The 27,938-nt window shown below is 46.3% G+C and overlaps 1 protein-coding gene and 1 pseudogene across 1 annotated transcript in view; one reads left to right on the top strand and one right to left on the bottom strand.

Moving 5' to 3' along the window:
* Positions 3,580–7,296, bottom strand: LOC100526202 (annotated as a pseudogene).
* NANS (N-acetylneuraminate synthase) overlaps positions 12,437–27,938 on the top strand; it is a 30,744-nt gene continuing 15,242 nt past the window's right edge. The window contains 2 exon segments of the mRNA NM_001185139.1: positions 12,437–12,568; positions 21,685–21,900. Coding sequence (NP_001172068.1) covers positions 12,437–12,568; positions 21,685–21,900 — 348 coding nt within the window.

The raw sequence follows: 27,938 nt of genomic DNA on the forward strand, positions 1-27,938 counted from the left end.
AGTGGGAACTCCCACATCATATACTTTCAAACTGAAGTCTCCTCTAGGTTTTAGAGCAGAGTTTATTTTTGTAAAGGAAATTTACGAAAGTTGAATTTTGAGTTCTGGTTTAACAGATTATTTTCCCCAGCCACCAGGCCTTTAGTCAATGCCATTCGGCAAAACTTTAATAAATTATAAAACAGTTTTTGTAACCTAAGTGTCTTTAGGTTTTGTGTATACTGTCAAATATAATATAGTAACTTTGGATTTTTTTTTTCTGCTTTTTCCAAGTTTACAGAACTTTTCAGTATCTACCAAGCAGCTAGGATATGCCAGGCTCCTTGGCTGGGCAAGAGGGAGGGGGTTGGGATAGAGACAAGGCAGCCCTTGATTACTCATGGGAACTAGTAGGGAAGAGAGGCACACGGGAATGATACTTACCAAGACCTAGAACAAGTGATCCAGTAAGTTTAGGGTAATTCAGAGGCAAGAAGGGTAGCTCTCAACTGGGAGGATTAGGGAAATTTCCTGGAAGGAGCTGCACATGGGAATATGAGTAGGATTTTGAAATAGTAATGGAAAAACAGGAGAACGATGGACAGAGGTGGGCAGTTGTTTACATTTGGATTCAAATAGGTAAGTTTGCCTAGAGAATGAAGAAGAAAAATAGCAGGTGAGACTAGAGCAGTGATTTGGGACCTTATCCCACGGGGGGCTGGAAGGTCAGAACTTTCTCCTGCATTCACTTTGCAGTGTTCACTTGACCTGCTACCCATGGCTCATGAGAGTCTAAGGAACTCAAACCAGCTTTTCATTTCTACCATGCTCTTTCTTGTTTTAAAATTAGGTTTTCTAGAAGTCTGTGACATTCAGACCTCTGGAGGGCCTTAAGGCTAAGCCACTCTTGACTAAAGGTTATTTTTAAATTCTTGAGAAGCAAGCTTTTTGGTGATGAATCGCAGAGCAGATTATATTTCTGGGGTTATCTCCCATCTGAAGGAGACCTTCCTTGAATGGGTTTGCTCCCAGCTTTTTCAGTGTATAACTAATAAGTGAGTGTGGAAGCTGTGATGGGTTGGATGACAGGAGCCTACTTGTTCTGCAGGGTCAGAAGAGGGGTCTCTTCCACACACCTGCCCTCCAGCCAGAGCAGTGGCTCTGTTCCTTTGTGATATGTTGGAATGTCATGACTATATTTGAAGCATTTGTCTTTTCAAAATAAAAATGTTACAACTGTTGCTCATTGCAGGTAGGGAGAAATGGAGGCATAGGAAAGAGTCCAAGACTAGCCCAAGGTTTCCTGGTGATGTAGTGAAAGGAGATCACCCTGTTTTCAACTTTGTTCTTACTCTTAGTTCACTCCTTCTGCTGTAGGAATCCAGGTCCTGAAGAGTGACTTTTTTTTTTTTTTTTTTGGCTGCACCCGCACATACTAAGTTCTGTACCACAGCAGAAACTCAAGCCGCTGCAGTAACAATGCTGGATCCTTTACCTGCTGAGCCACAAGAGAACTCCCTGACTGACATAACTGATGGAAATGCAAACCAGCTTGTGTAAGATGCTAGCCCCCTACTCTGCATCACCACTACTAGGGCTCCTAGGTAGTACACATGTGAACAGCGTTAAGCAGAGTCTGTGGTTTCCGTTTCTGGCATTCCTATTAAGGCTACACCACCCTACCATCAGAGAAAGATGAGACAGAGCTGCAGAGGTGGTTCTGTCCCTAGGTTATGACCTTCCTTTTCTCCAGCCCTGGCAAGTTATGCTGACATCAATTTTAATGAGACTGATGAACCACTGTGTTGACAGTTTGAAAAGGGAGTCAAGTTACCAGCTGACTTAAGCTTCAGCTGCCAAATAGTTGCGCTGCAGGAAAACCAAGTTTGAAGCAAGTATAGAAATTCTTCCTAGAGCCAATTAGGTCAGCTTCGTAATCTCTGACCAAGTATTTTATAACTTGTCCCAGACATGTCAGAAGGGCATAAAGAGAAAGGAAAATGACATTTAGAGTTACTCTGCTTAAGGGGACCTGACCCAGGCTGGTGTGTGTGTGTGTGTGTTCAGTACAACACCGCCCCATCCCAGCCGTAGGGAAGAGGAATGGAGGTGTGGGGAGGGAGGCCTCAAAGATCTATTCAGTCTCAGCCTGGCCACTAGCTGGTATTTGACTCTCCTGAGTCACTTCCCTTCTGTGAACAACTGAAAATACAGGGCCCAAGCTTAAGTTCGAATGGGGTATACTCGAAGTTCTAACCATTAATAGACATGCCTGTAGTTGGTGCTCATGCTGTTACTCCCACTTATCCCACCCTCCTGAAGAGCAGGTAAGTGTTCAATCTGGTGGAACATGTCAGAGCTGTGCCTTAGGTTGGTGGGATAGAAAGGCAAAGACCTGTAGCAAGAAATCACTGAGGAGGCTGTTAGATTTCTCTGGACAAAGCTGGATGAGGGCTGCACCCCTAAGACTCACGGTGAATGAGATGTTTTCCAAAAACTGCAATAGGAATTCTAGTAAATCTGTTTGACTAGTCAGTCTGGGAAGCAGCATTACACTCACTTAGCATGAGCCAGCTTATATCTGCCACTAGGGGGCACTAATGCTCTGTTGGGAAGGGAGCTAAACTATTCCTCATTTTACGGATGTGGAAATGGAAGGATTTAGAGGTGAAGGGTCTCTGAAATCACATAGCCAGTAAATAGGCAGCCTGGCTGGGGTTCTAACCCAGTTCTGCCTGAATTCACAGCTTCTGCTCTTTGCCATATGCTCCTCCCTTGGGTCCTCTGTTTCTGGCTCTGTTCTAATGACAAAGTCAGTGGACCTTTCTTTCTCCTCACTCTGGAGCAAAGTACATGCTGGCTGACAAGACCCTGAGGTTCAGGACAGAGTGAGAACAGGGCTGGTTTTCAGAATCAGCCATGAAACACTTTGAACTGCAGGCGCACAGTGGGCACTCAATAAATACCTCTACCACTCTTAATCATAATTCCACGTTGTGAGGGGCAGCCCTGCCATACACCAACTGAGTGAACTGGCAAAAGACCCTTTGGAACTCCGTTTTCCATTTATAAATTGAGGGTGGCCGGCACACTCTGGAGTGAGTTAGTGTGAAAGTGCTGGACACCCATGATGGGTAACGGAAAATTTCTGGGAGCTGCTGCAGCAGCAGCTGGCGGGTGAGAAGTGAGCATCTGAGCAGAAAGGGTGGCCTGGCCCTGGGGGGTGGGGTGGGGCGTCTGGGAGTGAGTGACAGGACCGTAAGGAAGTGAGTGGTCTAAAGGATTCCAGCCAGCCCCTGGGAATGGGAATTCCTGTCAAATCCTTGGCTTCGTTCACTCCACTGCTAGGCAGGGCCCTCCCTTATCCCTGATCTTCCATTAGGTTCCCCTCCTGCTGAGCCATTGGCTCATTGTTTCCCTATTTCTTTCTTTCTTTCTTTTTTTTGTCTTTTTGCCATTTCTTGGGCCGCTCTTGCAGCATATGGAGGTTCCCAGGCTAGGGGTCTAATCAGAGCTGTAGCCACCAGCCTATGCCAGAGCCACAGCAACACGGGATCTGGGCCATGTCTGCAACCTATACCACAGCTCACGGCAACACCGGATCCTTAACCCACTGAGCGAGGCCAGGGATCAAACCTGAAACCTCATGGTTCCTAGTCAGATACGTTAATCACTGCGCCACGGTGGGAACTCCATTGTTTCCCTATTTCTGTAGCCACCTGGTGCTCCCTACAGCTACCTGTCCAAATCCTACCTACAACCGCTCTGCCAAGCTCAGGCCTGATCGGCTCTAGTCTGACCCATCCTGAGCCCTACTTCTGACAAAAGAATCATGCCCCCAGAGTGTCCATAGCATGCTACAGTTTGCAGAACTCACATCCATTATCTCGTTCAAGGGAGGCAGTTTGAGGATTCTGACCCCACCTTTCAAAGGAGGGAATTAAGGCTCAGGGTGTCTGTTGCAAGGTCCCAGAGTGCAGAGCAAGGCTGACTTCTTTCTCTCCCTGCCTTGTGCTCGTCCTGGGAAGAAGGCCGGGGACGAGCTAGTAAGAGTGTTCCATGAGAGCAAGTCCACGGACTTGGGAGAAGCTCACCTCCGAGGATCCCTTTGTGGATGGGAAACCTGAAACCCAGTGCATTCCACAAGGTGGGTGCTTTAGCAGGAGGAAGACAGAGGGAAATGAAAGAAATGAGGCTGAGGAAATCCAAGTTCCCACATCATGGGCCATTTGAGACCCCTCAGCATCTCACCCGGGTCCTGTCCTCCCTACACTTCTCAAGGGGTCGCCCCACAGCCTGGCTTTCCTGATGCAACTCAGGAACTTTCAGTGACTTTCCAGTGCCATCCCCTACCTCAAGTTCACCCACAAACAGCATCCCTAACTACCTCACAGGCTTACTTCCTGTCCCTGGTGCCCACATGCCCTACCTGGCCATCTGAACATTCCTGTGTGTTTCACTTTGTTCTTGCTGCCTCCTCTGTCTGAACCCTCTTCTTCCATCTGCATAAGTAAAACCCATCCCAGTCTTCAAGAATCAGTGCAGGGAGTTCCCATCGTGGCTCAGTGGAAATGACTTAGCAAGCATGAGGACACAGGTTCAATCCCTGGTCTCACTCAGTGGCTTAAGGATCCTGTGTTGCTGTGGCTGTGGTGGCAGCTATAGCTCCTATTTGACCCCTAGCCTGGGAGCCTCCATGTGCAGCGAGTGCAGCCCTGGAAAAAAAAAAAAAGAATCAGTGCAAAGGCATTAGCCTGCCCAATGGCCCAGCAGGCAGGAAACTTCCCTTCCCTGGGTTCCTTCTTTGATGACTCATTTTCAGGGCCCTGGCACTGGCTGCTCCACTCCCTGTCTTGCCTCCATTGCTGGCAAGTGAGTGCTCTGGGCCATGGGTCTGAACCTCTGCTATGCCTCACACACTGGCACTCAGGGCACATTTCCTCAAGTATATTAGTTTCCTGAGGCCACCATAATAATGCACCACAGACCTGGTAGCTTCAACAACAGAAATGATTGTCTCACAGTTCTGGAGGCTAGAAATCCAAGGTCAAGGTGTCAGCAGCAGAGTTGGTTCCTCCTGAGGGCTGTTCCAGGTGTCTCTTCCAGGCTTGTTGATAGCCATCTTCTCCCTGAGTCTTTTTTTTCGGCTGCAAAATAGTGTTTCCATTTGGTCCAAGACTTGGGAGAGGGCTCTAGGGTGGTTAGAAAGGTGCCTTGTGGCTGCAGAGAGGGGCTTCCAGCAGAAGCCAGGCACCTCAAAGGCAACTGGGCTCCAGAAGCTCCTAGTTGTGCTTGACAGTGCACCTTTCGAAGAAGCCAAGGCTGGGGACCAGACAGCCTGTGGATGTTGGTCAGGTAGTCACCCATCTTCTTGATGAACTTCACCTCCTCATCCAGGAAGTCACAGAAGTGAGGCTCTGCCCAGGCAGAACCCAGGGCATCAGATCCAGAAGGGCCTGGTTCAGGTTCTTCTCCAAGAGAATGGCAGCTTCCATAGTGTTCTGGGTTTTACCCTACTCATCTTTTTTTTTTTTTTTCTTTTGGTCTTTTTGTCTTTTGGGGGCCACACCCGCGGCATATGGAGGTTCCCAGGCTAGGGGTCTAATCGGAGCTGTAGCTGCCGGCCTATGCCACAGCAACGCAGGATCCAAGCCGCATTTGCAACCTATATCACAGCTCACGGCAACGCCGGATCCTTAACCCACTGAGCAAGGCCAGGGATCGAACCCACAACCTCATGGTTCCCAGTTGGATTTGTTAACCATTGAGCCACAATGGTAACTCCTACCCCACTTATCTTGAGATGGCTTCCACACGTCTGGGAAGAGGACAAGGCCGCTGCACTGGTTTTGCATTTTCAAGAGACTGTCTGCACCCTCAAGTTTCTCCTTGGCCAATTTGCCGGAAAAGTGGCTCAGGCCCTCCAGAGGCACATCGTCACAATCGAAATAGAAGCCCAGGGAGAGAGGTGGGTGTACGAGGCCTGCAGATGCATGTCGATCAGGCAGTAGACAACAGCCTCCACTTTGGCGGAGTAATTCTCATGAATCTGGGAGCTCATGGTTGATGGGTAATAAGGAGTTAAGCTCAAAAAATGGTGTCGGCTGGTCCTGGAGACCGAGGATAGTTGAGTGGCTGATGCCGAAGTTTGTGACTGGAAAAGACACTTCCTAGTCACCCATGTAAGGAAGGTCCCCTTGTTCGTCACATGTATCATTCAATGTGTTTTCTTCATTGCCCTGATTGTTAGAGTTCATGTGGCATGTGGACATTCCTGGGCCAGGGATCAAACCCACTGGCATCAAAACCACAGCTGCAGCAACTCCAGATCCTGAACTGACTGCACCACAAGGAGACTTCCTAATTTAGCTTTTTAAATGGAGTCTTGCCAATATTTGACAATATCCGTCATGGCTCCCCTAGCCCCCAGCCTCTCTTCCACGATTTACCTGAGTCAAATACTTGAATATTTCAACTATTGAAGACTCACATGACAAGTTTCCAATGTCAGGTTCATCCATGTTGCAGCATGCATCAGTGCTTCATTCCTTTTTTTCTTCTTAAAAAATTCTATTGGCGTATATAGCTGACTTAACAATGTTCTATTAGTTTGCTTCATTCCTTTTTATTGCTAAGTAATATTTCACTGAATGGCTATATTTTAACCATTGATCAGTTGATTAACATTTGGGTTGTTTCCACTTTTTGGCTCTTACGAATAATATTGTTATGAATATTTGCATACAATTTTGTGTGGACACATGTTTTAATGTCTCTTGGGGATATACCTAGGAGTGGAATGTCTGGGTCATGTGGTAATTGTATGTTTAACCTTTTGGAGGACTACCAGACTGTTCCACAAAGCAGCTGCACCATTTTATATCCTATCAGCAGTGTATGAAGATTCCAGTCTCTCCACATTCTTGTTATTATCTGTCTTTCTGACTCTAGACATCTTAGTGAGTGTGAGGTAGAATCTCATTGTGGTTCTGAGTTGCCTTTTCCTGATGGCTAATGATGCTGAGCATCTTTTCATGTGCTTGTTGGTCAGAATATTATCCTTTAACATATGTCTGGATCAGTCTGATGGGCCTCAGGCTGGCAGTATCATGTGATTGAAATCAGGTTGCTATGGGATGTTCTGATGTACTGGGGCTGTTTTAAGAGATGGTTGTGAGCTGCATAGGCAATCAGGAGAACAGTCAGACAGGGTTGGTAATGAATATCTGCAAGTCACACATGAAGCGCTGTAGATGAATGAAATGCCCAAGGACAATGTGAAGGAGAAGAGGGAAAGTTATTAAAGCTTTGGGGACCTTTAGGAGTTAAGAGTGAGGGGAGGAGGTGGAGACACAGACCCACTGTCTTAACTGGGGTGTGATGCACCTGCCAGACAGGGATGTGTGCTGGGGTGAAGGAGGAAATGAGGCTGGTAATAGGCATAGAGTGTCAAGAGGTTTATGAGGAAGGTCTGCCCCCTGTAGCCACAGGCAGTGGAAGCAGGCCAGGGAGCCAGAGCTCAGGAATGAGACTTCTTTGTTCCTAAGTGTCTGGGCAGGGCGAGAACCTGGGTGGGCAGGTCTGGGCTGTTAGAAGTCTCACATCCCTCGTCTCACTACTGCCCTCTGGTGGTGGTTGTTCCCTTTCTGCAGGAAGTTGATAAGTTCCTTAGCAAGAAGGAACAGAGCTGGGAGTGGAACCACGCCTGATGTATTCCAAACCCTGTGTTGTTGTTTTTTTGTTTTGTTTTGTTTTGTTTTTTGCCATTTCTTGGGCCGCTTCCACGGCACATGGAGGTTCCCAAGCTAGGGGTCGAATCGGAGCTGTAGCCACCGGCCTACACCACAGCCACAGCAATGCCAGATCCTTAACCCACTGTGGAAGGCCAGGGATCGAACCCTCAACCTCATGGTTCCTAGTCGGATCATTAACCACTGAGCCACAAAGGGAACTCCCCCAAACCCTGTACTTTTTTTCAGGACACCATACTGTTTCAACCTCCTGGGGGGGGGGGAGCAGCATGGAAAGAGGTTTGTATCGTGTGGAAGGCATTTGTGATGAGGATCTCAGCCTCAGTGCTGACTCTTCAGAAAGACACTCCCTAGTCACCCGTGTAAGGAAGGTCCCCTTGTTTGTCACATATATCATTCCATGTGTTTTCTTCATTGCCCTAATTGTTAGAGTTCATGATTTTATTTTATTTTTCTCAGTTCATGATTTTATATCAATGTGTGAATATAGTTTACTTTTATTGTAAACACAAATACAGTTTACTGGCAAAGGACCACGCTCTGTTCCTGGTGCCTGGCCTGGTGGCTGGCCTGCAGCAGGCACTTGGGAATTATTTGTTGGACACGTGAGCATTTGGGAAATGGAGGCAGGTAGGCTGTGTGTCACAGGTCAAAATCCCTTCACAGAGACAGGATGGGGTTATTTTCACTTTCCATGCTGCCCCAGGAGTGTTCTCTCAGGGACAGTATGAAAATGATGCTTATGTTCCAGGGATGAGGACCAAGGCTGAGGAAGCAGGAAGCGGGTGTAAGTCAGAGTGTGACCAGCAAGGGTTCTTATAATTGCAACAACTGAGAACCTTGGGAGAAGCAGACTTTCTGGCTGGTTCTTGGCAGCTGAGGTTGGGGAACTTGGGTGGGTAATAGATCACGTCTTCCTCAAAGGAACTTTCCAGAAAGCTGACTTCAGGGGAACAGTCATGTTCACCTAAGAGGCTGAACGTGGCCTGAGGAGTAAATGTTTGAAGTCAGTTGTGCCTCAGTCTTCATGGTCATCTTTCCTTTTCTGCACTTGGCCATTCGGAAAATGTTTATCGGCACCTACAAAGTAAGTGTTAAGTCCTGTGGTTGGTGCTAAGGATATAGTAGGAGATGGTTCAGGCTGTGTTCTCAAGGAGTTCTTGGCCTTGGAGGACTCAGTTATAATACAAGGCTCTAAGCAACATAAAGGAAGAGGCCTGATCTGTCTTATTTGTTCACCAAGGCATCCCTAGTGCTTTGCCTTGGGTTTAGGGCCGAGTAAGTGCTCCATATGGTTCCAACCCAAAGGAATCATGGTCTAGAGAGAATGACAGACAGAAGAGGCAGTCACGACCAATGGTAATAAGTGGGCCAAGAAAGTCCCATGGGAGCCCAGAGAAGGTTGTTGGGGAGATCAGAGAAAGTTCTGAGAGGAAGTGACTTCTGCACTGAAGGACCTGCAGAAGGCAGGGCTAAGTATGGTGGGTATACAGGAGGAGGGAAGGTGTGGGCCCAGGAAACAGCCTGTGCCAAGGCTTGGAGGAGAGAGAACACGATCCTTTAGAGGAACTCAAAATAGGTCAGTGTAGCTAGAGCACCCAGCTGGGAGGAGCCCTAGGTTGGAGGAGGCTTTGCAGGAATCAGTTTCAGGAGGGGCTTAGCACAGTTCAACTAGTCAATGGGGTCCCAGACCCTAGGGTCTCAGTTCTGGGAACTGGGTCCATCCCTCGACCTTGATCCTCGTGACCCAGCATCCTGGGAACCCTAGGTTCTCCAAAACCAAGTTCTTCCTTGTCCTCTTCTGCCAAATAATCTCTCACTGGTTTTAATTCGTTTCTAAAGATCTCCCCATGTATTCTCATCCATTTTGACAAGTTGAACACTGATTCATTATCCCAGCAGAAAAAGCAACAGAAAGCACTGGAAACTGGCTTTATTTATTTATTTATTTATTTATTTGCCTTTTCTAGGGCCGCGACCGCAGCATATGGAGGTTCCCAGGCTAGGGGTCGAATCGGAGCTATAGCCGCTGGCCTACACCAGAGCCACAGCAATGCCAGATCTGAGCCACCTCTGCGACCTACACCACAGCTCACGGCAACGGGTCCTTAACCCACTGAGCAAGACCTGGGATCGAACCCGAAACCTCATGGTTCCTAGTTGGATTCGTTAACCACTGCGCCACCATGGGAACGCCTGGAAACTGGCTTTAGAAACAAGAACAAGAGTGGAATAAAGATTGTGTGCTTTCCTCCTTATTTGTGGTTAAATAAGGACTTTTGAATAATTTTAAAGTAGGTACTACTTTAATTACAAATAACAGCCTAATTGGCTTTTGTGGGATGGTCATGTTTTTAAACATGATTTCTGCCTTTTTTTTTTCTTTAATCTCCAATTACTTACAAATCATGCAAAATCATAATGGTTTTCTTTAGCCCAAGTGACTGGGTTATGTGAGTGCTAGATTTAATTTCCTCTATAACCAGGGCCTGTTGCTCAGCCCACCCAGGTGTAAAAGGCCATTGAAACTGGAGAAACATAAAGCACGTGGCATCTAGTCTAGCACTCACATATCAAAGATGAATCAACACCACTGCAATCTCCTTTTTTCTTTGGTTGCCTCCCCCTGACCTCCAAACTTGAACTTCTTCAGAACCCTCCAACTTTTCAACTTCCTCTACCCCAGGGTCCATTTTCCATCTGCTTCTTTTGCGGGGGTGGGGGTGGGACATGCCTGGGGTATGCATAAGTTCTGGGGCCAGAGATTGAACTCACGCCTGGCAGCCACCCAGGCCAGAGTAGCCCTGATAATGGATTCTTAACCTGCTGAGCCACCAGGGAACTCCTATTTTTCAATCTGCTTTTTTTTTAAATTTTTTTTGTCTTCTTACCACTTCTTGGGCCGCTCCCATGGCATATGGAGGTTCTCAGGCCAGGGGTCAAATTAGAGTTGTAGCCACCAGCCTACGCCACAGCCACAGCAACGCAGGATCCAAGCTGCGTCTGCGACCTACACCACAGCTCTTGGCAAACGCCAGATCCTTAACCCACTGAGCAAGGCCAGGGATCGAACCTGCAACCTCATGGTTCCTAGTCAGATTCGTTAACCACTGAGCCATGACAGGAACTCCCTCCATCTGCTTTTAACAACTGAACTCTTTCAAGAAAGAGTCATTTTTGCCTCTGTTTCCTCATCTTCCCTTGGCAACCAAAACCATTTTTCCACCAAGTCTGCTGTCTCCAGTGGCTCCCCTGCCCTCATTCCCCCTCCCCCTAAGTTTTTGCTCCTCATTCTGCACTGCTCTGGGCCTGTGACTCTGTGGGTCTCTCCTCCTCAGGACAAACCCTGGTTCTTTGTCCTTCCATGGCAGCAACACAAGGCTCAGTCCTCCATTGCTCATCCCTCTGCACCCTTTCCTCAGGAGTCTAACTTATCCTCGGGCTTTCCTCACTCTGAATGGCTCCCAGATCACTCTTTCCAGCCCTGACCTCTACTCTAAGCCTCAGACCTGTCTTGTGGACATTTTCACCTGCATGTTTATACCCACGTGTCCCAAAGCTACCCTTCTGCCCTTCCACCCAGAAGTGCCTCCTCCTCTCCGTTTTTAACATTGTTACTCTGCTCATTAGTTCTGGCAAGTGGAGCTGGGAATCAAGTGTTATTTTTTCCTTCAAACTGGTTATTTCTCAACTTTGTCTGCAACCCAGTATAATGCACTGCAAGGGCCTTAGGCTGGGAGGTAGTCCAGGGTCCTCATCGCAGCTCCACTCTGGTTTTCTGGATGGCTTTGGACAAGTCAATGGAACTTTTTGGACTTGCTGCCTCTCACATAATAGGACTGGCAACCACTTATTGAAAGCTTACTACAGGCCAGGTACTGTGATCAGTATCTCATCATCACTTGACCAAACTTGGAAGGTAGGGTCTATATAATTTTCCAATTTAAGAGAAAAAGGAAAATAATGTTCAGGGAGTTCCTGTCGCCGCTCAGCATAAACAAATCCGACTAGTATCCACGAGGATGCAGGTTCGATGCCTGTCCTTGCTCAGTGGGTTAAGGATCCAGCATTGCCTTAAGCTGTGGTGTAGGTCGCAGATGCAGCTTGGATGGTATTGTTGTGGCTGTGGTGTAGGCTGGCAGCTATAGCTCTGATTCATCCCTAGCCTGGGAACCTCCATATGCCGCGGGTGCGGCCCTAAAAAGACAACAATAATAATAATAATAATGCTCAGAAAGACTAGGTATTCATGATAAAGAGTTGGTTAGTGGCAGGAGCTGGACTCCAACCAGCTCTGTTAATTCCAACCCCTGAATCCGTTTTTTTCCATTACACCGTAGGGCGGACTCTCTCCACGCCCAAGGCAGCCGTCAGCCTCCTTACAGGAATGTTTGCTCAAGGGTGCATGCAGGGACCCCATCGCTGTCAGGGATTGCGCCTCCTGCCCATGAGTCACACGCCGAACTCAATAGAACAGCGCTAGGCTTTCTCTTCCTGTGGCACGTCTCTCCCAGCGGGTGGCTCCGCCCCCTGACTTGATTGGCTGTCGGGAACGAGGCAGAGCTCGTTGATTGGCTGCGTGGCGGCCGCTGGCTGACGTGGCGGGGCCTCCGAGTGGGCCCAGCTAGGCTGCAGACTGAACAGAAGGGAGGTGGCGGCGGCGGTAACTAGGCGGGTGGTGCCGCACGAGAGCACAAGCCGCTGCCATGCCGCTGGAGCTGGAGCTGTGTCCCGGACGCTGGGTGGGCGGGCAGCACCCATGCTTCATCATTGCGGAGATAGGCCAGAACCACCAGGGCGACCTGGATGTGGCCAAGCGCATGATCCGTATGGCCAAGGTGAGGGGAGCGTCTAGAGGACCAGGGCGCAGGGTGCCGAGAGAGGGCGGGGCCTGGGGAAGAGTGGCCTGGGCATGGGTGGGCGGGGCTGCGGACCCCGGGACCGTCCTCCTTCTTTCTGCCACTTGGTGCCCTGCACCCGGCCTGGCGACTTCCAAATGTTTCGAATCTTCATCTTTCTGCTACCCTCCTGATTTGTTTGCATTGCTGCAATTGACCCCTAACCTGGCCTCTCTCGCCCTCTTCTGGTGGCAGAATAATCTTCCCGAAAAACAGATTTAATCAGGTCGTACCCTCACCTGACACCCTCAGAAGCTACCCACTATTCATGGGTAGAGTTGAAACCCTTTAACATAGCCTTCAAGACCTTAATGTCTTGGACCCTTCTTTCCTATCATTTTTCACCTCGGACGTCTTTCAGCGACAGTGAATTACTTTTAGAAAGTTCCTGGAAGTTGCTGCAAGTGTTGCTCACCTGCCATCCCTTATACTTACCTCGTAGAATTGGGAGGCTCAAGTGAGATAACTCATGAAAATCTCTTAGCACAGTACTTGGCAAATAGGACTCAATGAATGCTAGCTATTAGTGATAAGATGTTAATAAACATTCATGCTCCCCCTTCTCTTGGATCCTTTCTGTCCAACCCCCCTCCCCCCATAAAGCTGGTCTCCTGTGATTGTTCCCGTTGATTTGCCTGTTCTTGTCTATTCAAACTTTTCTCTCTGTTGGACCGTGAGCCCTCTGAGGGACGGGGCGGGGGAGGGGGGTGTTGTCATGTTGTTTGTTGTGACCCCAGCCCCAGTATGAGGTCTGTGCTGTGATTCCTTGATTTAGAGGTGGCTCACTCCATCTTTCTTTTTTTTTTTTTTTTTTTTTTTTTTTTTGGTCTTTTTGCTATTTCTTTGGGCCGCTTCTGCGGCATGTGGAGGTTCCCAGGCTAGGGGTTGAATCGGAGCTGTAGCCACCGGCCTATGCCAGAGCCACAGCAACTCGGGATCCGAGCCGCGTCTGCAACCTACACCACAGCTCACGGCAACGCCGGATCGTTAACCCACTGAGCAAGGGCAGGGACGGAACCCGCAACCTCATGGTTCCTAGTCGGATTCGTTAACCACTGCGCCACGACGGGAACTCCTCTTTTTTCTTTTTAAGGGCCACAGCTGCAGCATGTGGAATTTCCCAGGCTAGGGGTCAAATCGGAGCTGTAGCTGCCGGCCTACACCACAGCCACAGCAACGAGGGATCTGAGATATCTGCGACCTATACCACACCTCAAGGTAATGCTGGATCCTTAACCCACTGCGTGAGGCCAGGGACCAAACCTTCGTCCTCATGGATACTAGTTTGGTTTGATACTACAATGGGAACTCCCATCATTTTTTCCTTTCACCTCCCTTCATTCAGTGCCATTCAACCAGTCATTTTTGATTAGGTTTTCTCTTACTCTTTCAGCTTTAACTCTACTTCTGTGCAAGCCTACTGAATCACAAAGATACTTTTATTTTTAAATTTCATAGTGATTCAGTACTTTCATAGATTATACTCCATTTAAAGTTATACAAAATAATGGCTATATTTCTCTGTGTTGTGCAATGTGTCCTTGTTACTTTTTTTTATTGTTTTCCTTTTAGAGCCACACCTGTGGCATATGGAAGTTCCCAGGCTAGGGGTCGAGTTGGAGCTGCACCTGCTGGCCTATGCCATAGCCATGGCAACATTGGATTCAAGTTGACTCTCTTGCAGCAACACTGGATCCTTAACCCACTGAGTGAGGCCAGGAATTGAACCCAAATCCTTATGGACACTACATCAGGTTCTTAACGTGCTGAGCCACAACAGACACTCCTCTTGTTGCTTACTTATTTTATACATAGTATTTTTTTTTCTTTCTTTTTAGGACCACACTGTGACATATGGGGATTCCCAGGCTAGGGGTCAAATCGTCAAATCGGAGCTACAGCTGTCAGCCTACACCACAGCCACAGCAATGCCAGATTCAAGCCGTATCTGCAACCTACACCACAGCTCATGGCAATGCCAGATCCTTAACCCACTGAGCGAGGCCAGGGATCAAACCTGAGTTGCATGGATGCTAGTCAGATTCGTTTCCATTGAGCCGCAATGGGTACTCTTCTTGTTTATTTTATCTTTTGTCTTTTTTTTTTTTTTTTGTCTTTTTTTTTTGTTGTTGTTGTTGTTGTTGTTGCTATTTCTTGGGCCGCTCCTGTGGCATATGGAGGTTCCCAGGCTAGGGGTTGAATTGGAGCTGTAGCCACCGGCCTACGCCAGAGCCACAGCAACTCGGGATCCGAGCCGAGTCTGCAACCTACACCACAGCTCATGGCAACGCCGGATCGTTAACCCACTGAGCAAGGGCAGGGACCGAACCCGCAACCTCATGGTTCCTAGTCGGATTCGTTAACCACTGCGCCACGACGGGAACTCCTTCTTGTTTATTTTATACCTAGTAGTTTGTATCTCCTAGTCCTCTACCCCTGTCTTTCCCCTCCTTCCTCTCTCTCCCCATTGGTAACCCACTCCCCATTGTTCTCTATATCTGTGAGTCTATTTGCAACCTAAGTGTACATCAGCAGATGAATAGATAAAGAAGATGTGGTATATATACACAATGGAATATTACTCAGCCATAAAAAAGAATAAAATTCTTCCATTTGCAGCAGTGTGGTTGGACCTGGAGGATATGCTAAGTGAAATAAGTTAGTGAAAAGCAAATACTTTATGTTATCACTTATATATAGAATCTAAAAAATAAATAAATATACTTTAAAAGATTAATAATGTTGGGAGTTCCCACTATAGTGCAGTGTATTAAGAAGCTGGCTAGTATCCATGATGATGTGAGTTTGATCCCTGGCCTGGCTCAGTCGGTTAAGGATCCAGCATTGCTGCAAACTGCGGCATAGGTCACAGTCTGGGCTTGGGTCCAGTGTTGCTGTGGCTGTGGTATAGGCAGCTCCAATTCAACTCCGAGCCTGGGAACTTTCAAGTGGCACAGGTGCAGCCCTTAAAAAGGAAAGAAAAAAAAAGAAAGAAAACAAAAGGTTAACAATTGCTAACATTTTTGAGTGCTTCCTGGGCCAAGTGCACCATCTCACTTAATTCCTACAACAACGCATTGGAGTAGATGCTGTTGGTTCCATTTTAAAGGCTCAGAGATCAGTGACTTGCCCAAGGACACACAACTAGTAACTCATGGATTTCAGAGCTTTGCTGTAACATTGTTTTCTGCTCTTAATTTAGGAAACAATCTTCCTTTTTTTTTTTTTTTTTGAGTTATCACTTCTGAGTAAAGAAGTTGAAAAAATACCTAGAGATTCTGAAGCCATAGGAACAAAATTATAGTAGTTTTTTTTTCCCTTCCTCTTCCTTTCCGTTTTAATTGTGAAGGATAGCTCTCCAGGAAGAGGAGAATTAAGAGTTTGAGGCTGTGTTATAGTGGAAAGACACTGGACTGGAGCTATGAAATCTTTACTAGCTGAATAATCATTGACTTCTCCTCTCTAGGCTTCAGTTTCTCTTGTTTTATAGCATGTTTATTTTAATTCTTAAATTTAAAGCCATAGGAGCCTTAAAATGTTCAGTGGGTTAGGGATTCATCATTGTCACTACTGTGGCTTGGCTTGCTGTGGCGGCACGAGTTCAGACCTTGCCTGGTGAACTTATGCATGCCACTAATGTGGCCAAAAAAGATTTTTTTTAAAGCAATAGAATCTTTTGAAATCTTAATATTTTAGAATTATTTTTCCTTTATTTTAGGATTTCCATTTCTGGCAAAATAGAGTCACATTTCTAAGTTTAGTTACCCAGAGAATGTTATGTACAGGCTGACTTGTTTGTGCACTGAATCTATTTACAATATTAAAAATTGAGTTCTGGAGTTCCTGTTGTGCTCAGCAGGTTAAGGACCTGATGTTGTCTCTATGAGGATGTGGGTTTGATTTTTGGCTTTGCTCAGTGGGTTAAGGGTCCTCCATTGCCTCAAGCTGCCTGGTAGTTTGCAGATGTGGCTCAGATCTGATGTTGCCATAGCTGTGGCATAGGCTGCAGCTCCCATTTGACCCCTGGCCTGGGAACTTTGATATGCCACAGGTGCAGCTGTAAAAAGAAAAAATGAAATAAAATAAAAAATAAATAAAAGTGGAGTTCTGCCAACTTGGAAAAAAAATGCACAGTATAAAAGCTGTGAATTAAGTTTATTCAGTGATTTACTCAGGACTATAGCCAGGGAGACAGCCTCTGAGAAACTGATCCAGAGAAGTAAGGAGGGAGATCAGTACATGTGTGATTTTGGCAAAGGGTATGTGTAATCAAGCACACATCTCTAGAAGGTTGCTGCTAGTCATGAAGAATAGATATCTTAGATAAGATATCTTAGATTAGATATCTTAGATATCTTAGTGTTTTTCTAAGTATGGGAAGATGCAAGAATCCAGGTTCATAAAAAACTTCTCCTGAATGGAAGTTCCCATCATGTCTCGATGGTTAATGAATCCGACTAGGAACCGTGAGGTTGCAGGTTCCATCCCTGGCCTCCCTCGGTGGGTTGCAGATCTGGTGTTGCCCTGAGCTGTGGTGTGGGTCACAGACGTGACTTGGATCCTGAGTTGCTGTGGCTCTGGCGAAGGCCAGCGGCTATATTTCTGATACAACCCCTAGCCTTGGAACCTCCATATGCTGCAGGTGCGGCCCTAGAAATAGACGTAAAAAAGACCAAAAAAAATATATATATATATTTCTCCTGAAAATATTTAACAGTCTAAAGGCCTGTTCTGCCAGTTTTCCCAGAGCACAGAGTGCCTCATTCCTGACTTCCACTCTCAATTCCTATTAGGTTATGTCAAAGGCCAATGACCACAGTGGCTACTGACTGAATTCTTATAGAACCAGGCAGTGAGCGACCTTCTTTAGTTGGCAGTTCCTCCAATTGTCAATTGAAATAAAAATGAGCAACACAAACATTGTGAGTTAAGTTTTATTCAGCTTCTTACTGAGGGCTATGGCCCCAGAGACAGCCTCTTAGTAGATTTGAGAAACTGTTCCAAAGGGGTTGGGAGGAGCCAGTAGCAAGGAACATATAGCTCAAATTAATGATTTTAGTGCTTTTCTATGTATGGGAAGATGCAAGAATCTAGAGTCATTAAAATTCCTCCTAAGATATGCATCTTAACTAGGGGCTTTTTAGCCAAGGCACAGAGTGCCTCAGCCTGTTTTTTCTATCCTGAGTTCCCCTTAGGGCTCACAGTCTAACAGTGGGTTGTGACTTAAGCTTTTGTGCAACTGAATGATGAGTGACATCCTTTGTTCTTTGTCTTTTCACCCAATTTTTTTTTTTTTTTTGTCTTTTCTAGGGCTGTACCTGCAGCATACAGAGGTTCCCAGGCTAGGGGTCTAATCAGAGCTGTAGCTGCCCGCCTACGCCAGAGCCATAGCAATGCAGGATCCGAGCCGCATCTGCGACTTACACCACAGCTCATGGCAACGCTGGATCCTTAACCCACTGAGTGAGACTAGGGATCGAACCCGCAACCTCCTGGTTCCTAGTCAGATTTGTTAACCACTGAGCCATGATGGGAATTCCTCTTTTCACCCAGTTATTTTTATTACAACAAAATATGTTATAATTATATAATATGTATAAAATATAAATGTATTATAATTTAAGGTTTGCTATTTGAATATACTTTTATCTTTTTTTTTACAATTCACTTTATTTATATATTTATTTTGCTTTTTAGGGCTGCACCTGCAGCATATGGAGATTCCCAGGCTAGGGGTGGAATTGGAGCTGTAGCTGCTGGCCTACACCACAGCCACAGCAATGCCAGATCTTTAACTCACTGAGTGAGGTCAGGGATTGAACCAGCATCCTCGTGGATACTAGTTGGATTTGTTTCTGCTACACCACAACTCCTATTTTTATTTTATTTTAATTTTTTTTTTCCAGCCACCTCATGGCATATGGAGTTCCTGGACTAAGGACCAATGCTACAGCTGTGGCAAGGCCAGAAACTCAACCCACTCTAATAGGCCAGGGATCTAACCTGTGTCCTAGTGCTCCAGAGACACTGCCGATCCCATTGCCCCACAGTGGGAACTCTTACTTTTAACTTAAAGATTTTGATGCAGAGGGCGCATCACACTTTGGCTCATTCTGTAGCTTGCCTTTTCCCATTAGATAAGCAGTGAAATCCCGAACAAAGAAACAGCGTTATGATAAAACGAGGATGGTGGTTGTGTTTTTTTTTTTTTTTGTCTTTCTGCCTTTTTCTAGGGCCGTTCCTGTGGCATATGGAGGTTCCCAGGCTAGGGGTTGAAACGGAGCTGTAGCCACCGGCCTACACTGCAGCTACAGCAATGCCAGATCCAAGCCACGTCTGCAACCTACACCACAGCTCACGGCAATGCTGGATCCTTAACCCACTGAGCAAGGGCAGGGATCGAACCCGCAACCTCGTGGTTCCTAGTCAGATTCATTAACCACTGCACCACGACGGGAACTCCAGTGGGTTTTTTTATTTTTATTTTTTTTGTCTTTTTGCCATTTCTTGGGCCTCTCCCGCAGCATATGGAGGTTCCCAGGCTAGGGGTCCAATTGGAGCTGTAGCCGCCACCTATGCCAGAGCCACAACTACTCGAGATCTGAGCCACGTCTGCAACCTACACCACAGCTCACGGCCACACCGGATCGTTAACCCACTGAGCAAGGCCAGGGATCGAACTCGCAACCTCATGGTTCCTAGTCAGATTTGTTAACCACTGAGCCACAACAGGAACTCTGGTTTTGTTTTTTGAACCTAGAGTTGACCATAGCATTAAACAGATAAATCACTCATATTTAGGAAAGAAGCTGAGGAAAGAAAAAGAAGATGCTGTCCTTCCCATATAATTGCTGTCATGTGGAATGTGTTAGAACTTTATCTGATCTCTTATCATTAGTACTTTCTGCTGTTTTACTTCACTTTCCTACTTCTTGTAAAGGGCAGATTTCCCTAGATGGAGATGAGCTTTTTGATGTTTTGAGGGTAAGTCTAATTCTTCAGACAGAGGTGACAAGCACAGCAGTGGGGAAGCAGTGCCCTCAGAACACCATGCTCTGCCACTTTCAGGAAAGCCCTCTGGCCAGCTCTGCCAGACTCACCATGCAACTTTGATCAGGTCACTCTGAGCCTTGAAATCTTCATCTAGACAATGAGGACTCTCTTGCCCAAGGTCACTTTCAGTTCTAATGTTCTTTGAACGTCTTTCTGGCATCAAGTCCCCACTGTGCCATCTTGTGATTTTTCCAAGAGTGGAAGCAGCACTCTCAGCACAGACATTTCTGGAGCTGAGGTTTCCAGCAGCACGAAGACCTGTGTCTGCAGAAATGTCAGTGAGCTCAGCCTTTAGAGGGTTTTCCCTAATCTTTCTATCGAGTGGTTTGAAAAAAAATTTTTTTGAGAGATTGGAGGCTGATTGCCAATAAAATTACTGCTTTTGTGGTCAAACAATTGAGCTTTTATATTATAGCTTCCGTTGAGTAAAGCTGGGGCTTTTTTTTTTTTTTTTTTGTAGAGCCGCACCCTACGCATGTGGAAGTTCCCTGGTTAGGGGTTGAATCGGAGCTGTAGCCACTGGCCTAGCCACAGCAACACCAGATCCTTAACCCACGGAGCGAGGCCAGGGATCGAACCTGCGTCCTCATGGAGGCTTTGTCAGATATGGTAACTGCTGAGTCACAACGGGAAATCCAAGCTGGGGCATTTCTAAGTTTTGTTTGCTTGAAACTTTTCTTTTTTTTTTAGGGCTGTACCCTTGGCATATGGAAGTTCCCAAGCTAGGGGGCGAATCAGAGCTATAGCCGCCAGCCTACACCACAGCACAGCAACACAGTGTCCGAGCTGCATCTGTAACCTATACCATGGCTCACTGCAATGCCTGATCCTTAACCCACTGAGCAAGGCCAGGGATCAAACCTGAATCCTCAAGGATACTAGTCAGATTCATTTCCGCTGCACCACAATAGGAACTCTTGCTCCAGAACCTTTTGTTCAAAGAAGATGCCTTGCAAAAACGCACAAGTGCAGAACAGCTAAAAGCAGTGTTGTGCCTTGTTGCCCACCCCCGTTAGGGGAAGAGATATTGGTCCTGGAACAAATGGCTATTTGTACAGATAGAGGAACTGAGTCCGGAAATAGGAAGTGACTTATCCAAGAGTGAGAGTCAGAGTTAAGTCAGATTCTAATCTCTTCTCCTAAATTCTGGTCCAGTGTTCATATCCTCTGCTAAGTTACACAATGTAAAATCTTCTTTAACTGTTTGATTAATTATGTTTAATATTATAATGCAAAACGAAGCCCCCTACCCTTTTTACATTTAAAAGGGAAATAGAGGGGAACACCCTCCCCAGCCTTTTCTTCCTTTGAGACTTCCTTGCTTCTCCTGTTCTTTGAGAGTTCTTTTTTTTTTAACTTTTTTAAAAAATTAAAATATAGTTGATTCACAATGTTGTGCCAATTTCTGCTGTACAGCAAAGTGACCCAGTCATACATATATATATACATGTTTTTTTTTCATATCATCTCCCATCATGCTCTATCCCAAGAGACTGTACACACCTGTGCTATACAGCAGGCCCTCATTGCCCATCCATTCTAAATGTAATAGTTTGCATCTGTTAACTCCAAACTCCCAGTCCATCCCATTCCCTCTCCCCTCCCCTTTGGCAACCACAAGTCTTTTTTTGTCTTTTGTCTTTTTTTTAGGGCTGTACCCATGGCATATGGAGGTTCCCAGGCTAGGGGTCTAATCAGCGCTACAGCAGTGCCAGATCTGAGCCGCATCTGTGACCTACACCACAGCTCAAGGCAACGCCAGATCCTGAACCCATTGAGCGAGGCCAGGGATCAAACCCACAACCTCACGGTTCCTAGTCAGAATTTTTTTCTGCTGCAACACGATGGAAACTCCCACAAGTCTGTTCTTTGGGAGTTCTTAATGCCTCCGTCAATAGATATGGTTCTTAAAGATAGTGATTTGATAGCAGTTGCCCTAGCATTTCTCTTCTCTCTGAGAGTGCGTGACAGGTCATTGAAAAGAACCCTAATGTATGTTGCAGGAGTGTGGGGCTGATTGCGCCAAGTTCCAGAAGAGTGAGCTGGAGTATAAGTTTAATCGGAAAGCCTTGGAGAGGCCGTACACTTCAAAGCACTCCTGGGGGAAGACCTACGGGGAGCACAAACGCCACCTGGAATTCAGCCACGCCCAGTACAGGGAGCTGCAGAAATTCGCTGAGGAGGTTGGCATCTTCTTCACTGCCTCTGGCATGGATGAGGTGAGCCCTCCGCTGCTCTGTCATGTGCCATTTTAGCAAACCTCAGGGACAGCAGGTGGTCGGGAGTTTTGGACTGAGAGCCAGCTCCGGCCCTGCTCACTTCAGACTTTTTGTGCTTTCCAGACCTAGCCTTCCCCCTGGCGTGCACCAGATAAATGCCCAACTAAATGGGAGGCCAGGGAGATTGGAGGCTCGGTGAGATTTGGAGGTTAGAGGCCCACGGTTTTCAAAGCAGGCTGTCTCTGGGAGTAGCGGGCAGCCACACAGGAGCCCCAGAGGCCCTTGTGACGGTGAGAGACCCCCACGGGCCAGTTTTCCTCAAGTGAAAAATGGCCTGGACCAAGAGTCAGGAAACCTCTGTTCTGACAGGAGTCCTCCCCTTGCTGAGGGGCCTTGGCAGATCTGGGTGAGGTGGCATTGCCTCTTCCTGAAGGGAGTGGCACACAGGATGGCCATGCTCACATCCTGAAAGAGTCCAGCTGGTGCCAGGTCTCAGGTTCCTTCCGCTTGTGACCTGCCTCAAGGTTCTTTCACATGCTCTTTTTCAAATGTAAAAAAGTGTTGATAATAAAAATATCACATCATGGGAGGTTTAGAAAAAGAAAAAAAGGAGAAAAACTGATCCATAATCTCTGGGTGGCTGATTTTTTCATGTGTTTCCTCTCAAAGTCTTTTTATGTGTATATTTTATTACCTGGTTGTTATATTCGTAAATATTTGGTTCCGTGTGTGCTTTTCCCATCTACAAGCTTTCTCCCATATCTTGTTTTTTTTATTCCACTAGCTTTATTAAGATATCATTGGCATATAACTCCCATATCCTGTACTTAAAGTTTTTAGTAGCAATGTATTACTTCTTTTGAGGATTTATAACATAACTAACCATTTCTCTGCTTTTGGACATGCAGCTTTTTGTGCTTATAAATAATGCTGAGATGAGCATCTTTTTACTCTGCTTTGAGTTGTTTCCTTAGGGTAGCTTTGCAGAAATGGATCATCAGATGCAACCTAAGAGCACTTTTATTACCTTTTTTTTTTTTCCTTTTGTCTTTTAGGGCCACACCTGCAGCATATGGAGGTTCCCAGGCTAGGGGTCTAATCGGAGCTGTATCCACCAGCCTACACCACAGCCACAGCAACATGGGATCCAAGCCGCATCTGCAACCTACACCACAGCTCACGGCCACGCCGGATCGTTAACCCACTGAGCAAGGGCAGGGACCTAACCCGCAACCTCATGGTTCCTAGTCGGATTTGTTAACCACTGTGCCACGATGGGAACTCCTCTCTCTTTTTTTTTTTTTTTGACTGCGCTCATAGCTTTGGAAGTTCCTGGGCCAGGGATCAAACCCATGTCACAGCAGCAACCTGAGCTGCCACAGTGACAACACCAGATCTTTCACCTGCTTCTCCACAAGGGAACTCCCAGGTTAGTGGCTTTTATCAGATCCTTAAAGGATCTGTAAATCAATAATGGTCAGGCAGGAAAGAATGTGGTCTTTGGGATCTGAAAGACTTGGGTGTTGTTTCTGGTTTTGCTGTTAACTAGCTAAGTGATTAAGAATAAGAATCTTTGGAGTTCTCTGGTGGCCTAGCAGTTTAGGATCTGGCATTGTTATTGCTGTGGTATGTGTAACTGCTGTGGTGTGGGTTCGATCCTTGACCTGGAAACTTGATGCCGTGGGCGCAGTGGGGGGGTGGGAAGGGAATCTAACATTTCTTGAGTGTTTGTGATGTGCTGGATTCTGGGCTAGGTGTTTTGAGTGTATCAGCCCTTTTACTCCTCTTGGCAACCCCCTGAGATAGGGCACTTATCATCCCCACTTTACAAGTGAGGACCGTCAGGCACAGAGAGGCTGCCAGCAGCTGTTGATCATCAGAGGTGAATTCTAGCCTGGTGACTCCAGAGCCTGCCCTCCTGACCACACACTCTTCTTGCATCTCTCCTGCCTGTTTACTCATAGGTGGAGGACAAGGGGAAGGGTGAAAAATACCCAGCAGGTAGGCTTATTCTGTGGAGCACAGATACCATCATGGCCTGTGGTCCATGCTTAGTAGATGGGGCAGGTCATGCCCAAGGAATGACTCACTTTCATTCTGTGCTTGTTTTGTGCTTGTCTGTGTACTGTGGGTTCAGAACCTTTTGTGATTGCTCTTTGGTAACTGTCTGTGGGACTCATATACTCAGGGACGGCTAAACCCTAGTCCTTAGAGAGGGCCAAGTTGGGGTTCAGGAAACTACTGATTGTTCTTGTGCCAAATGTGAATAGACATAAAATTCCTGGGTGAAACTTTTGATCTGACTGACTTGGTAATGAGTCAGTAACAAGACAGGTTTGTTTCTGCAGGGCCTACAAATTGGCTCTGGAGAGAATCTCCAAGGAAGGGTATAAAAGTATTTTGGATCTCCAATGTTATTATCTTTGGTTTAAACATTTAGGCGTACCTCGAAGATATTGTGGGTGCAATTCCAGGCCACCTCAGTAAAGATCTCAGTAAAGCGAATCACCTGAATATAAAAAGTACATTTGCACTCTACTCTATGGCATTGTTGCTTATGTCTATAGGCATTATGTCTAAAAAAATGTACCTACCTTCATTTAAAAATACTTTAGCGTTCCCGCTGTGGCACAGTGGGTTAAGGATTCAACTGCAGTGGCTTGGGTTGCTACCGAGGCATAGGATTTATCCCCTGCCCAGTGCAGCGGGTTAAAGGATCCAGTATTGCTGCAGCTACGGCACAGGTTGCATCTGCCTCTCAGATTCAGTCCCTGGCCTGAAAACTTCCATATGCTGTGGGTGTGGCCATAAATAAATAAATGTGGCATTTCCGTCAGGGCTCAGTGTTAATATGACTCAGCAGCAGCGAACCCGACTAGTATCCATGAGGACGCAGGTTCGATCCCTGTCCTCCCTCAGTGGGTTAAAGATCTGGTGTTGGAGTTTCTGTTGTGGCGCAGTGGTTAACGAACTCAACTGGGAACCATGAGGTTGCTGGTTCGATCCCTGGCCTTGCTCAGTGGGTTAAGGATCTGGCATTGCTGTGAGTTGTGGTGTAGGTCACAGACTCCACTTGGATCCTGCGTTGCTGTGGCTCTGTCGTAGCCCAGTGGCTACAGCTCTGATTAGACCCCTAGCCTTGGAACCTCCATATGCCATGGGAGCGGCTCAAGAAAAGGCAAAAAAAAAAAAAAAAAAAAAAAAAAGATCTGGTGTTGCTGTGAGCTGTGGCGTAAGTCAAAGAAGTGGCTCGGATCTGGCGTTGCTGTGGTGTAGGCCGGCAGCTATAGCTCTGATTCGGCCCCTAGCCTGGAAACTTCCATATGCCATGGGTGCGGCCCTAAAAAAAAAAAAGGAAAAAAAAACCCCTTTATTCCTAAAAAATGCTATCATCTGAACCTTCAGTGTGTCATGGTAACATCAACGATCACTGCTCACAAATCACTATAACAAATAAAATGATGATGAAGAAGTTTGAAATATTGAGAGAATTACCAACATGTGACATAGGGACATGAAGTGAAAAAAAGGCACCGGTAGACTTACTTAAATGCAGGGTTGCCACAGACCTTAACTTTGTAAAAGATGCAGTGTCTGTGCAATGCAGTAAAACAAGGTATCCCTGTGTCGCCTTTCCCAGAGAAATCACTTTGAGAAGGACTTTCATTTGGAGGACTGAGTCCTGACTGTTTATTAAAAGGAATTAGTCTCAGTAGTTTATTTATTCCCCCCTCCCCCAGCATAATAGTTGCTTCCCTGGGACACAGTTTTCTTAAAACCTGACCGTGCTTAGTATTGAGTCCAATAAGGAGAAATGGAAGGAATTAATTTGGGAATGTCAATGCAGTGACAACTAAAACCAACAATAATAAAGACCAAAATAAATAAATAAACCAAAGAGTATGGCAAAGTTCTTAAAGTGGTCCAGGATCCCTGGGGAATTCATGCTACCTTTCAGGAGGTCCTCAAGGTCAAAACTGTTTTCTTTTCCTTTCTTTCTTTTTTCTTTGGCTGAGCCCAAGCCAAGTTTCCAGGCCAAGGATTGAACCCATGCCACAGCAGTGACCACAGCAGTGACAATGCCAGATCTTTAACCTGCTGAGCCACCAGGCAACTCCTAAAGCTATTTTCTTAATGCTACTCAAATGTTATTTGCCTTTTTCACTGTCATTCTCTCCCAAGTGTATGGTGTATTTTCCCACAGGCTCTGTGATAGGTGGTGACATCATTCCTCTGACAGTAGCTAGTGACAGGTGTGCCACGTATTCTTCTTCCTTTTATTTTTATTTTTATTTATTTATATATTTTTTGTCTTTTTGCCTTTTCTAGGGCCACTCCCTCGGCATTTGGAGGTTCCCAGGCTAGGGGTCGAATCGGAGCTGTAGATGCCGGCCTATGCCAAAGTCACAGCAACGCGAGATCCGAGTCGCTTCTGTGACCTACACCACAGCTCACGCAACGCTGAATCCTTAACCCACTGAGCGAGGCCAGGGATCAAACCTGCAACTTCATGGTTCCTAGTCAGATTCGTTAACCACTGCGCCAGGACGGGAACTCTGTTTTGTTTTTGTTTTTAATAACAGCCTGTTTGACATACTGTTTGATCCACTCAAAGTATACAATTGGGAGTGTCCTTCATGGCTCAGCAGTTAACTAACCCCACTAGTATCCATGAGGATGTGGGTTTGATCCCTGGCCTCGCTCAGTAGGTTAAGGATCCAGCATTGCCATGAGCTGTGGTGTAAGTAGCAGATGCAGCTTGGATCTAGTGTTGCTGTGGTTGTGGTGTAGGCTGGCAGCTGTAGCTCCATTTCGACCCCTAGCCTTGGAACCTCCATATGCTGCAGGTGCCTCCCTAAAAAGAAAAAAAAAATGAAAAGTGGTTTTTAGGTTATTCAGAGTCGTGTGACCACACCACAATCAATTTTAGAACATGTGTATCGCCTCCAAAGGAAGAACTATGCCCATTAGCAGTCATTCCTCAATTCCCCCAATTCTCCCAACCTGAGGCAACGTCCAGTCTACTGTCTGTCCCTATAGATTTGCCTGTTTTGGACATGGCATATAGATAGAATCAGGCAACATGCGGTCCTTTGTGTCTGACTTCTTTCACATGGCATCATATTTTCAAGGTTCATCCATGTGGTAGCATGTGTCAGTATTTAATTCCTTTATTGCTGAATAACATTGAATTTTATGGACATACCACATTTTCTTTATCCGTATATCAACTGACGGACATTTGGATTGTCTCCACTTTTTTTTTTTTTTTTTTTTTTTTCGTTTTTAGAGCCGAACCTGTGGCGTATGGAAGTTCCCAGGCTAGGTGTCAAAACAGAGCTGTAGCTGCTGGCCACAGCCATAGCCACAGCCATAGCCGCAGCCACACCAGATCCGAGCCACATCTGTGACAGCTTGTGGCAACGCCCTATCCTTAACCCACTGAGCGAGGCCAGGGATCGAACCGCAACCTCATGGATGCTCATAGACATCTTCACCCACTGAGGCACAACAGGGACTCCCTGTTTCCACTTTTTCATGAGTATGAATAGTGTGAATAATGCAGTGACAGACATTCATGTGCATGTTCTATGTGAACGTGTTTTCATTTATCTTGGGCATATGTATACACATATGTATATATACATGCAGTAACTCAGTGTGTCATTTTTTGGAGGGACTGCTGGACTGTGTTTCAAAGTGGCTGTGCTCTTTTCCATTCCACCAGCAGTAAATGATGGTTCCTGTTTCTCTACGTCTTCACTAACATTTGTTGTTATGTCTTTCTGATTCTAGACATCCTTGTGAGTAGGAGGTGGTAGCTCATTCTGGTTTTGATTTGCGTTTCTCTGATGGCTAATGATGTTGAGCATCTTTTCATGTGCTTATTGGCTGTTTGTGTATCTTCTTTGGAGGAATGTCTGTTCAGATCCTTTGCCTTTACATATTCCTGATACAAGCCCCTAATTGGGTACATGATTTGCAAAAACGTTTCCCATTCTGTGGGTTATCTTTTCACTTTCTTGATGGTGTTTTGA

Source organism: Sus scrofa, chromosome 1, assembly GCF_000003025.6.
Source record: "Sus scrofa isolate TJ Tabasco breed Duroc chromosome 1, Sscrofa11.1, whole genome shotgun sequence".
Classification (NCBI taxonomy): Eukaryota; Metazoa; Chordata; class Mammalia; order Artiodactyla; family Suidae; genus Sus; species Sus scrofa.